This window comes from Solea senegalensis, linkage group LG14, assembly GCF_019176455.1.
Source record: "Solea senegalensis isolate Sse05_10M linkage group LG14, IFAPA_SoseM_1, whole genome shotgun sequence".
In the NCBI taxonomy this organism is placed as follows: domain Eukaryota; kingdom Metazoa; phylum Chordata; class Actinopteri; order Pleuronectiformes; family Soleidae; genus Solea; species Solea senegalensis.
Window position 1 is genome coordinate 20,379,143 of NC_058034.1, and position 14,139 is coordinate 20,393,281.

The following is a 14,139-nucleotide window of genomic DNA, read 5'->3' on the forward strand; positions in this document are numbered from 1 at the left end:
TTACTGATCATTTGTTCTCTGGTACCAACTGAGAAAAAAAAAAAAGACACTCAACTTCAACGTTTACTTGCATACAATAAGAAGACACTTTCAGCTTGCTTTGGAATTATTGATCAAACGATCTAACCATCTGTGCGGAATAACAATAAAAGCATTCCTGAATTAACAACCATGTCCACAACACATGGCAAACTGGTGTACGTTTGGATTCCACATGTAAAAAAGAGTCATCACATTTTCTCAAAATCTTCCCATTTTCCCTACATTCAAAACAAACATCACAGGATCCATGGCAACATCGCTTCAAGATGGGAATGTTCATGCCTCACTGGTCTGTGTAAAAGCTAAAATCTGTATATCTTTATATCTGTATAAAAAGGGGATGTGCGTGTGTAGCCCATCATACTAACTGGATAAAATAACTAAGGCCTTGATGTTGTTGTTTTTTGGACATTCCTGTATTTATTGAAACCGTTTTTATTTAAATGTTGATGCTCAGTGCTAAATCAAACAGATTGTGGTGTGGATAAATCATGTACCATTGACTTATTTAGCACCCTGGTTGGTAAATGTTGTAAATGTGAGGGTTTATTCATATAAAATTGGATTTGTGCGTGTGTAGTTACACACAAGGTCCTCAGGCTGCCACTTGATGTGCGTAGGTGGTAAATGTGAATATAGATAGTATAGATGCTAAGTTTGTCCCGGGGCTTCAACGGTACGGCAGGTACAATTTAAAACATGCACCCTCTGGGCATGGGTTACTGACACAGTAGAGCCAACTCCTTGGTGGTAACTTTCCATCCACCATTTTGTCCTCTGCTGTGATGGTGGCCACAACCTGTGTTTACACTAAGTTTCCAACAGCCGAACTGTTGCTGTATAAATAGAGTTTCACCAAGGCTTCAGTGCGTGAATTCCGTCGAGTAAATGATGTTTGCCAAGATCTCACACCGCCCTCACTCCTCTGCCACCCCAGTTGCTCGAAGCGTTTATCCCAATGCAGGCAGTGCAATGCTGCTGCTGCTGATGATGATGATGAGTCTACTGTGCTGTTGCCAGTCTTGGCGTTAAAAATCAAGCCTCTTCCTGGGCTGAATTGATTTGGAAGTGACTTGAATGGGATGGGCATTCGTCTATATTTAGCAATTACTCCCCACTGATTTGATTACTACCAATATATTAGAATTACTACTGAATTACTGCCTTACTGTAGTAAATGTCCACTGAACTACAAATATGACCGTTTTAGATATCCAGAAGACTAGTTTTAAGATGCCACAAGTGTGACTAAAGTGAGGATTCCATGAATAACACGAGTTCATATATATATACTGTATATGTATACATGTATGTATATATGTATATGTATATATATATATATATATATATATATATATATATATATATATATATATATACATATATAGATATATATGTATATAATATCTAATATCCACATGTAGACATCCACCCTGCATGTGTTAGTAACAGGGTAACAAGGAGTAACCATGGTAACAGCTGTGTGTCAGAAACAGGGGAAGACGAGCTCAATGTAGACTATGTTAACATAACTATATTGTGATATGAATGATATGACAGAATATCTTGATATCATTTTAAGCTTTTAAGCAGAACAGATGTTTGGGTTTTTCTTTGGCCGACGCCCAAGACAAGTTTTGGAAACCAGGGCACCCAGTGGCCCATAGTTGATGCCAATGATTTTGGCTCATATATTGGAGCTGATTTTCTTTCTTTTTTCAATCCATCTGACAAAAAAACCAACCATTTAATGATAACAAATAATAAAAAAATTTATTAACTTCAGTAAGCAACCATTCTACATGTCATATCTACACTACAGTTCAAATATATACAGTATTTTCAGTAAAATTATGTTTAAACTGAATATTAAGTCTCTGAGAACACAAAATGAGTAATTTGTAATAATTGGCCCATTAATTAGTAATAATCAGCCTATGCTGATTATCAAAAAATATGATTAATTAGTCTTTTTCTACTTTTATGTATGTAAAGCAGGTAAAATACCAGTTTAGCTTATGAAATAAGTCATTGTCTTGATGTGTGTTCGTCAGCTGTGCTCGTCTTTTCTTTTAGTACCAAGGTTGTTGTTTATTTGTTGGAAAACAAAGAAGTCGAGTCTGCAGTGGTCCAGCTGTCTGACAACAGCTTAGTCCAAATTGCTTACTTCCCCTGACAATACAGCACAGTCTAGTCTTTTAGCAAGGACGTAACCACCCTCCGTCGGGAGGACATTGTGATTGCACTGAACAAGGACTGAAACGGTGTCTCATCAAGCACAAGAGTTATCCTTCATGTGGTCATTTAAAGAGCGACCTCTGCAAAATACACCTTCGATGCCAAGAGATCAGCTCATAATGAATTATGGCAGCTTTCCATTATGCAGTTCTGGCACTACTCGCCTGGTGCTTTTTTGGACAGAGGAGTTTGGAGTTTGAAGCAACGGAAAACCACGTGCCTGATACCAAACCGAGTAGTGCTTGAACTGTAAAATGGAAAAGCTCCTTTAGACATTTCACATGGCAGGCAAAGACCATTTGTTTTTCATCGTATGTTTCATTCGATTGCACCAAATACAACTTACTGTGACTTTATAAAGGTATCATTTATGCCAAAGCTTGAAATAAACTTACTCCTTACTTTCTGTCGAAGTAAGGAGGCATTTTTGAGAAACAGATGGTGTGCGCAGTTGTTTTGTCAAGAAGGAGTTTCCTCTACATAACTGAATTCCATCGATCATGCAAATGATGGCAGCATAAAGCCTTTATAGATATAGTTCTTAATTGTCCGAGATTGTTTTGCTCATGGCTCATGTCCACAACAGTACGGGAGTAGTGCAAAGGAGTGTGATCCATCAGCTGTGGCAAAAGAAAGAAAAAAAAAAAGAAGAAAAAAAAACCCACACCCAGAGGACTGCACTTCATTTGCAACGGTCTGATGATTTGTTTCAAAGGAGGAAGCCATTAGAACCAAAGACATGATGGACAAAGTGGTCACGTTACAGTGGCTCACAGTAATGACAGTGAATACTGCTGCTGACAAAAGAATGTGGAGGCTTAAACAAACACAAGACAATTATAGATATGTGTATATAGATATATGTATATATATATATATATATATATATATATATATACATATACATATATATATATATATATATATATATATATATATATACATATACATATATGTATATATATATATATATATATATATATATATACATATATATATATATATATATATATATATACATATATATATATATATATATATATATATATATATATATATATATATATATATATATATATATATATATATACATATGTATATATACATACATATATGCTCATATATACATATATAAATATATACATACATACATATTTCTTTGTTTCTATGCCACACTGAGTTGACAAAGGTGATAAGAATGTGACAGGAACAGAACAGGAAGATGAAATAATCTCAACAGTCTGACCCAAAGATAAATCAACTCTGTGTCACAAAATGATGGAACTAATAAAATAATAAAATATGTTTTCCTGTTACAGGAAACCTTGCCATGATCTCATAAGCAAAGTCCAAATTTGTCACAGTGGTTTGTTCTTTATCCGTGGAAATAAATCATGCATGAATGCAATTAGGGGGGAATAAATATGTATGAGGCTTGCATGTGCCTGTTGATTGAATGTTTGCTTTCGTGTACTTTCAGACAATTCAGTACCGTTTCTTTCTCTGTTCTCAAGGTTAACTTCCTTGCAACAGTTACATTTAAAACAAGCACTGCAACACAAAAATAATGGGAACACGCTATATATACAAATCCACGGCAGCGATACTTGAACAGCACTTTTTCATGTCTAATACCGACACAAATATCACACTCTTAATTATCTACAGAGACAGATACAGGTGCTCTTTCTGTCATTTGTCTTAAAATATGTTTCACAGCTCAGACAATCACACACACATTGGGTGCATCCCAGTGGTGTAGTGTGGTCTACTGTAGTGAGTATAGTATATGTAGATTCGGGGGGGTATTTAAATACTTTTCTAAAAGAAATCTTCACCTTTTAATCGCAAAAACAAATTGCTTGAGTGCAAGTACGGTGTTGGTACGCATAATTGTGCAACTTTAAAGTGGTTATACGGTAAATCCTAGCCCTTTTGTGGTGTGTATACAGCGTATACCTGCATATTATGTAGACTACACAACTGGGGCAGCCCCTGGTCAAGCAGAATGGAACTGCCAACACCTACACCTACAAAATGTTGTGGAGTTTTGAGAGCAGAATTATAGTCAGATATGGAGTAAAGTGAGCACATAAGGGAGGAATTTTAGAGTTTGGGTGCAGAAGAGGCGCAGATGGAGAGAACGGGGTTGTACGGGCGCAGGAGGTCTCTGAGATATTGAGGTTAAAGGTTACAGCAAGCTTTGAATGTTAATAATAGAATTTGCGGAGTTTTTGTCATTAGAGCAAGTGGCAACCGCTTGTGACGTCACCCACAGGAATCTGAAATCTCATTTTGAAGCATCCAGAATCGATTGCGATCTGGCCCGTGACCATGTTGAGGTTTTCCAAACTGAAGGTCAGAGGCATCATCTGCATCCAGGCTCCTATTGGATGACACCAACTGTCAATCACGTTTGTGTCCACGCTTTATTATCCATTTTCCTCTAAATTAAAGAAGACCCAACGTTAGCAACTGAGACCATAAACTTATCAGGAAAATGTTAAATAAAGTGTAAAAATTGTCATTTTACCATAGACCATTCAAACTATGTAAATGTTTTACATACGTCTATGGATGTATAGATGTAGAGCTAAGATTTGGAGCCAGTAAATTACCACCACGTGTGTCCTTTGACAAGTAAAATGAAAATGTGAATGGTAGTGAATGCGATCACGTCCCCCCCGCGCGCCAGTGCTGATGTTGCATAAGAGTTGTTGGACGGCGTCAGTGGCAGCGAGCCAGTGGCTGCAGACAGAAAGCAGCTGAAGATGAAAAGGCATGCACACAAGAAATGGAAACCGCTCAGCTAAATCTTCCTAAATGATTTAGACACATGGCATAAAGTCTCTGTGCATCTTAAAATGTAACACACACACACACACACAGGAGCATTTAAAACCTGTCTGGGGTCTTTGATGTACATTTTGCTCTGCATTTGAAAAGCTGGACGTGAATTTGCTGTAGATCACATTAGCTCCTGGAGCGCATTAATTCCAAACATAAGGCCAATCGATGGCATGTTTTGTCCCGTGGGGGTTTCCGCCGGCCGTGGTCTGACTCCCAAATCGTTCACAGCTTTACATTGACAGGCTAATTCCTCCTCTCTGTTATATCCACACTTAATACTACAGGGGGTCACTTTTCAAATAATAATAAAAGAAATACATGATGCATTGAAGTGTTGTGACCAAAACTGCGTGATTTTGTGGCAGTAAAAAGTTGCAGTGTGTGCTTTTAAGGTGTTTTTTTGCAATTAAACGTCTGGCCAAGAGAAAGCTTTGTTTGTGTATGATGACAAATGAAGGGCTAACAGAAGGTCTATCCCATCTGAGGCAAATGCATCTAAATATCTGCAAATTAATTACAGTTACGCGTCTAGTTCCAGTGTCATTATGATGTTATGACATCTTTAAATAAAGGTGGACTGTATCACCAGCATTCTTTGCATACTGATAACAAATTAACATTCAATAAAACATGACTTGGAATTTCATTTTCAGGACTCCCTTAGACCATATTTGTAAGAATACTGTGAATGCAATTTCACCTCCATACAAAACGACGTTTTTTCTTCAAAATGAAAATGATCATCTCATCACAACTCCTTTACAAAAGAAAGCGTACGAGTACCATTCGTGGATGTAAATTTAAATCTGCCACTGGATTTCATCTGCTTTGTTATCACCGAGTCTGACGAGCCTCGGTCACAGATCTGTGAATAAAAAGCCGGGCTTTTAGCAACATTAAAGAACACATCATTATCCACTAACATCATAACAAGTGAAACAGAAAATCCATTCAAAAATATGACCAATTGTTTGACAAGCCTCTGCAGCAGCATGTTATAGTGCGAGAGAAAGGATGAGACACCACAAGGACCCGTCAGACTCTGCTCAGTGGACGACAGTGACTGATGGATGAGGCTCACACATCATACTCTGCTTCCGTCTTCCATCATGTGGGGGGGAAACTTTGTGAATATATTAATAACACTGTGCAAGCTGTGAGATGTTCACACACACACACACACAGTCGAGTGAAAATTGTTGTTTCTAAAGCCTGTGTGTGTGTGTGTGTGGGACACTGTTCTTACAAAAACAGGCTGTGGTACGGGTTCAAAACAAAGGATTACATCCCTTTAGCAAATACACTGTGTGAACTTCACCTGTCTCTCTCTCTGCCTGGCACACAAATCCTCACAATTCTATTCTCCTGCGGTCTCGCCATTAATTGGATCGATTGTGTTTTTCTTAACATCAGCACAAACACTGTCAAGTACCACAAACATTCGGATCAATCTAATACAGCCGCACAAGTGTCTTAACCGTTCAGAGTGTGATATTCATGAGAGATTATTCTGTTTTGTTAATGATGATGTTGTTGTTGTTGTTGTTGTTGTTGTTGTCTTAAAGGGGCTCACTGGGAACACCATGCAATGTCCCATTTAGATATTAATATGAAATGATGGATGAGGCTCTTGCCTCAGGCCTTTTCAAAACGCAAGATATGAATAAAAAAATAAATAAATAACAGAGAAAACAAGATTATGTTCATTGATTTCAATGAGCCTGTCAAAATTAATATTTCTTTAAAAAGCTGACAAGAGGCTGTGATGGGGAGAGGGACAAAGTCCAGCGTCACCAATCCATGTCTAATAATAGAGGACTATGTTTAAAGAGTTTATATCAACAATTATATGAGACTACCAAAGCTGAGCCTAATGACTGGAAGAAAAGACAAATTATAAGGCTAGTTGGGCTTAACCAACGCCATATCAACATATAAACACAAAAAAAAAAGAATACATTTAAACTTAACAACCTTTATGCAACAACAAAGTCACTTTCTGAACAGTGAAGAAACAGCCACACCTCATGTGTCATTAGCAGCTTCTTTTACCAAGTGCTAGATGGGAAAAGAGTGACTTACCACCTCTTCCAGACCAAGATTTTCCAGACTTCCTTTTAGAGCTGAAACAATTACTCAATGACGAAATTAACTGTCAACTATTTTGATAATCGATGAATTCCAAAGTAGTCTTACTGCGATTTTTTTATCCCGTGCAAATTGGCCATTAATATTCCAGATGTCCTGCGGTAAAAATCCACCCATGTAAAACGAATCCTGTGCGAAAAGTGAGGTGGACTTTAAGTCAAGCTGTCACTATGGAAACTGTGATTTGTTTGCACAGTGCTGACTTAGAAAGTTGAGGTGATTCCGAAATATTAAAACTAAAAGGAAAGTTCCACAATTGTGATAATAAATACAGCGGTTTTTACAATCCGGGACATTGTTTTCATGGTCTCTGCTTTGCTCGTCATTACATGCATTAATAAAATGAATTTTTCAAAATGCCTCGTTAATGCAGCTTCGGCTAAATTGCCTCTTTTCAAAGAGGCGATATTAAGGACTGAATACATTGTTGAAAACCCATTTATGACTGCAGATGTATGTGTGTGTGTGTGTGTGTGTGTACCATTTTCCCAATCGTCTTTTACCACGCTGCTGAATCAAAACTTCAACGCCTAATCACCCTCTTCTTCCCTCTTTGTGAAACTGAATCATCAACAGGCAACAATATCTTTTCTTTCTCCGAAAATGTCAACTCATGCAGAGACGGAGACAAAGGACTTCGACATCCTGAGGCAACACAATCTGTGTTATTGAGTTTGGATTGAAAGGGGCGGCAGTCACTGTGATTTAAAGAAGGCACAAAAAAAAAAAATAAATAAATAATGATCCCGTGGCCAACTTACCTGTAAATGGGATCCTGCATCACCATCATTTTGCTCTCGTCCCACGTCCACTCCTTCTTCTGTGGAAACAGAATCAGCTTTAAAAGACAGAAACAAAGAAAGAAAGAAAAAAAACATACGACGACCAAGACTTTAAGAAACACAACACGGAAAACGCATAATATTTCCATATTTGAGAAATTTCGGACCATTTGATTCAATTTACCCTCCGGCTTAACGTTACAGTCAAAATGTCAAGAAAACAAACACCGAGGAATTATTCGTATTGATTTCCATCTCCACAGAGCGGCGGTGACTCTATAATTCGGTTGCTCCCGTCCGTGGTCTCTCGTTGCCTCCGCCGCCACACGCCGAGACGCACAAAAGACCGATGACGGTCACACTTGACATTTTCAGCTGTGCGGCACGGGGGAGACGATCCACAAAAGAAAAAACAGGTGGAGGCCTAAACATCCATTTAGCGTCATTTTAATACAGGCAGACAATGAATGTGATATTGAGCCTCTGAGGAGTGGACACCTCTAATATTCACCTCATCGGCTCATTCAAATTGGGCCATTCATTCAAATCACTTCATAACATTCTTTCTCCCTCTAGGCTTCTTCTCAGACGGGCAAAATTACGTGCATAAAAATTGTTTATAATAACCTAGAACAAAACAGCTGAAACTCTTTTCAATTGGATCTGAAGCTCTATATAAATTTTATATATACATATATACATATATATATATATGTATATGTATATATATATATATATATATATATGTGTGAATAATGTTCTCGTTTCTGCTCCATATAAGAAAGAAATCATTAAAACTTTGTTTTTTTGGACAAAACAAAACATTTGACAACACTGATTGAAATTTTTCAACATTTTCTCCGTTAATCGCGAAACTGGTCGACAGATGAATTGAGTATGATAACGATCGTCTGTTGCAAGACGAGTTCAATGACTGCGTTTGGTTCATCACATCCACAGTTTTCTATGCACACGGCATTGAATTTAAGTATTCATTTACAAAGGAAACTGAAGTTTTTCCATTCCCCAAAAAACCCCACAACCAATGTCTTTCACCTGCAGCCTCCAGCAGCCGGGAAGTCAACAAGGACATGGTTATAATCGATAAAGTAAGTCTCACTGCATCAAACATCTGTGTCCGTATAGCAATTCATCTTAGGAGATATATTTTTGGGAACAACCCTAAGTGTGAAAAATCACATTTTCCACGTTCAAACTACTGGTGGTACCTGGATAAGTCAAAGTTCCTCACGCCATCAAGGATCACGCAGTCCTGACACGATTAAACGCGCATTTAATATACTTTCTGAATTCTGTGTTACACAAAAAGGACCTGACTTTCAAATCCACGCATATATACATAACCGTGCATTTATACTGCTGCACTGAACACGTCGCTCCGAAGAGGACCATTTAGACAACCCAGTTACGGCAACAGTTCAACAGTTCAACCCAGTTCAACAACACATACAAAACCACAAAGTCTTTCAATCGAAACAATCAGTCAAAAAAAACACCAAGCCACTAAAATTTAAATTCAGCTTCATTTAGTTGAAACAACAAAAAAAAAAAACTCCCATGGTTTATGCAAAGATTAATCAGGCATCCAATTCTTCACGAAACAACCGGGGATATGGCGCTGATTTGCCTTCATCTGCTAAAAGACTTTGCCTGGACAAATTGGCTTTATTTGAATTTGAAAGGAGTTGAATTTGAAAAGACTTTAGTAACTAATGAAACAGACAAAAATGCTTAACTTAAAATAATAAGCAGTTTGGCTTGGTTTGTCTCTCAAAGATAAATGCAAACGCAAAACAATTATGTGTCAATGTTTTTGCAATAATCACAAAAAAATCACGGCCTAAGTCAGGGGTGTCAAACGTACGACCCAGCGGCCAGAAGTGGCCCACCAGTGGGTCCAATACGGCCCCCTGGGTGAATTTGTGAAATATTATATTTTTCAGCTCCAGAAACCTGTGGCTAAATGTTGTCTTTGTTTCCATTGACTGCTTTTTCCACCTATCACACTCCATATCTCACCTGGGTCCATCTCACTCTGTCACAGTGGATTTCACTCGTCAGCCACACAGGACCTGGAGACACATAGCGTCCCAGCACACGCACACACACACACACAGCGCATTTGTTTTTAAATCACGTAAATGTGTCTTATTATACTCTCATTCCTACTCAGAGCCTTTATCCTGTCTCTGTATTTTGTCCTCTGCTGTCTCATAAAGACACAAATCAATCATTTCCATCTGCCACCATGCAGATGGAGACAGAAACAACTCAAACTAACTCAATATTTTACAACAATTATACTAAACTGCAAATAACAGGATTAAGAATTAGTTTTCTCCACAGTTGAAACTTTTCTGAGTTCCCTGGCTGAGCGTCTGACTTGCAAACTAAGACGTCACCATATTTAAACAAATTCCTTTGTGCTTATTGAGAGTATTTCTGGACCCAGACAGTAAGCGCGCTTGTTTTTCGTGGTGGATTCGGCCGACTTTGTGTAGCACACATCAGTCTAAATTCTGCCTCTTTTAATTTGTGTATTGGAAGAAGAAGAAGAAGAAAAAAAAAAGGTTTTGGTTATGGCTTGATCCAATACGGAAGAGGATTAGGGCCACACAGGAAAAAAATGTTTGAGTTCTGAGTTTAAGAATTAAAGGCAGGATTCTGAGAATAAAGTCAGAATTCTGCGTTAAAGTCAGAATATAAGCACTCTGACACAAGCAGTCCATCACGCTCCAGCACTTGTATCCAGCAGCGCCCGAAATCAGAGGCTACGAAGCCGCACAGCGCGCGCGAGCTAGCCGTTAGCACCACGCTAGCTCATCCTGAGGCGAGCGGCTAAAACGACATTATTTCACAAACCAGCGCCACCTGTCATATCAGTAATATCACTTGATCAAGCCCATTCTAACATTCCACACCATAAAACAGGGGTGTCAAACATACGGCCCGGGGGCCAGAACCGGCCCGCCAGAGGGTCCAATCCGGCCCACAGGATGAATTTGTTAAAATTTCACATTAATCTAAACGTAATGTCAAATGCTCCAGATACCCGTGACTAAATGTTTGTGCCTTTATAAATCCAGTGTGCTGTGTAAATAGTACATTTAGGCACGATATTGTTGAAATTGCACTTATATTTCTCAAGAAATGTCATGTTTTGTAAAGGAGAAAAAACATATATGTATGTGGCCCCTGAACAAAAATGAGTTTGATACCCCTGGTGTAACAAGTCATTACATTAAAAAAAAGAATGTTTTATTCTCTGTCAAATTGGGTAAAAAAAAAAAAATGAATCTAGTTGAATACAAAGGCATTATGCTCGCATCACTGGTGCAAAAAATAGTAGATGTTTTTCCCCTTGTAGCCTGGTACAAGATCAAATTGTCCTGTTGTTATGAAACAGAACATGTTATCAAACACAGCTAAGGAAAAATGTCATCTTTTTTTAATGTACGAGAAGGTCACTCACTTTTTTCTTTTTCCTCAAGGCGACCTTCACACCGTCTACAGAGACCACGATGTGGACTTTCTTCTTCTTGATGTTTTTCACCTTGAACTCGTACTGCAGAGACAAAGACAGAGACACACGTGTTCATTTTTAGGGGGGGATTAAAGTGGACATGCACCCAAATATCTGTCAAGAAGTGTGGACGATGGAGCCATAGAAGAGACATAAATATTTTTTTTTAATTTTTTAAAGTTTCAACATCAACCGTAAGATTCCGTTTAAAATGCCGTAAACACAGTTTAACCTTTAAAAAACCAATACCATTACATTTAATCTGGCTGTTTGGACACTTAAGATCATTTTTTTCCCAAGTTGATCTCAAGTAAAAATGACAACTTAACTCCCTTTATAAGCAGAATCCAATTTAATCTTATTTTCATAGTTGTTTTGTTCTGACATTTTTAGATGCCTGTCTCATTTTCAGGATGTTGCATGGGCTTGCATCTCCCCCGCTGAGTGAGGAAGCAGTGGTAGAGTAACTACGGCAACCACCAGAGGATAGTGTGTTGATGAAAACTAGCTCTTTTGTTAACTCTGGCATATTTACATTCAAAGTTTAAATTGAAATATTTAGTGATATTTTGTTCCTTTTAAATAAACTGAATACAAACTTGAATAATTAATCTCAGACTGGCAGAAGTGTTGATGAAAACGGTTCAAAGTAGAATAAAAAATGCATTTATTAAAAATAAAAAAGCTCAACTTTCAGTAATACATTATATATTAAATTATATCATATACTGAGTATATACTTTTTGGCATTTTGTCTTAATTTCTACAGGGAAAAATGGTGAAAATTATAAAATTGAAATTGAGTGCAACAACTTCTGCTGCATTTTTTTCAACACAAACCTTCCACCCAGTCAAGCCTGAGAAATGACTTGGCACACAAAAGAAACATGAAGCATTCTGGGGGTTTTTTTTGTGTCTGAACTCTACACTATAGCCCAATGCACTTAATCTAGGTCAGTGCTGCAGTGATTACTACTAGTTTGATAACTACGACGGAGTATTAGGGCCACATTGAGAAAAAAATCAAAAATAAAAATTCAAAGACAAGAGTAAAGTCGTAAATTTACGAGAATAAAGTCGTAAATTCACGAGAATAAAGTCGTACATTTACGAGACTAAAGTCGTACATTTACAAGATGCTGTTACCCCTTGTAATAGTTGAGTTTCTTAAGGAAAACGGAGTTAATTTCATGTGGAGTTTTATTTCTGTTTTTGACTGATAAGTACATTATTAGCTCTTTCTTTTGAAGAGTTCTTCTTCATTTGCTTCTTGTTTTATTTGAACATCCTCTGCCCTTTTTTTTGTTGTGTGCCAGTTCATATTGTGAATTATCATCAACTCCTTTGTAAACTAAATTATTTTATTTAACCATATGACAGCTTGGTTACTTATGTTGCTTCCCTCCTAAACCCTAATGAGCTGGGACGCAACAATTGTACCTGTTTGTGTCTTTCCATATACTGAAGCATCATCACATGGTCGTCACCTTTTGCTTCATTTTTGTTTTGATGATGGATATTAATTAAAAGTAGTGGGACTCAATAGTGTAGCTCTGGAAGCTCTGAACCGTTTGACCATGAAATTGTTCTGTATGAGGCACTTAACCTGGAGTGTGAGAGCAGACGTGTTTCAATAGTCCCTGTCACAGGTCCACTGTTTGCGGTATGTAAAGAAACCATTTTTTTTTATAACCACGCATTTCTAACCCCTCCAATCAAATACTGCACATTAATGACGAACAGATTTCTCAAAGTAAACGTCAAACAGCCGTGCTGAATGAACAGATCGTGGCCGGCAGATCTCCGTCACGCTATATTTACACGACACTAATCAGACAGAGACGGCTCCTGTAGCCTCTAATGGAGTCGTGAGCACTGTGGAACAACTACAACTAGCTCTCCCGCAGACAACCACAATCAACGGTGTGGGGAAAAAACATTGTTTGCATATTAAATACTGTGCAGGTGTTAAAGGCAAGGATCAAGTGGTTGTTTTTTTGTATTAATGTATGCTTCCAGTGTGGCTGCAAGGACACATGCTGCCAAGTGACTGCCTACCTCCCTCTCCCACAGTTCTCTTCATGCGAATGGTATTCTGCGTGAGTGGGATGCAACTGAATTACGTAAACCCACCATAGACTGTGTATAAATAGTCTCCAGACAGCGCCAATGCACAAGAAGTGCAATTCTGCTGGTTGCAAAAACAAGTCAGTTTGAATGGAAGTCTATGGGAACACACTTTTCTCCAAACTTGTAACATCAGCAACAACATTTTTTTAGAAGGTACTGGTCTCTATCACTAGTTTTGGGTCTTCTCCAATAACACATGATGCAGATTGTTAGCATCTGCATATTAAAGTAAAGCATATTATGGGTGGACACCAGTATGATTGATGGCAGGTATTGTCCAATAAGACCCTGGGTGCACTCGCCAAATCTAGATTCTGGAGGCTTCAAAACGAGAGTTCAGATTCTGATGAAACCATGCGTGAGTGAACCCTAGAAAGATATTTGCTCCAAAACAATATTTAATGA

The 14,139-nt window shown here is 37.9% G+C and overlaps 1 protein-coding gene across 2 annotated transcripts in view; it reads right to left on the bottom strand.

Moving 5' to 3' along the window:
• Positions 1-14,139, bottom strand: part of nos1apa (nitric oxide synthase 1 (neuronal) adaptor protein a) — a 143,623-nt gene that overhangs the window by 69,097 nt on the left and 60,387 nt on the right. For both annotated transcript variants that reach the window (XM_044043644.1, XM_044043643.1), the window contains exons 3-4: positions 11,554-11,646; positions 8,040-8,098 (exon numbers count right to left, since the gene is read on the bottom strand). In XM_044043644.1, the coding sequence (XP_043899579.1) occupies positions 8,040-8,098; positions 11,554-11,646 (152 nt within the window). The remainder of the gene's footprint in view (positions 1-8,039; positions 8,099-11,553; positions 11,647-14,139) is intronic.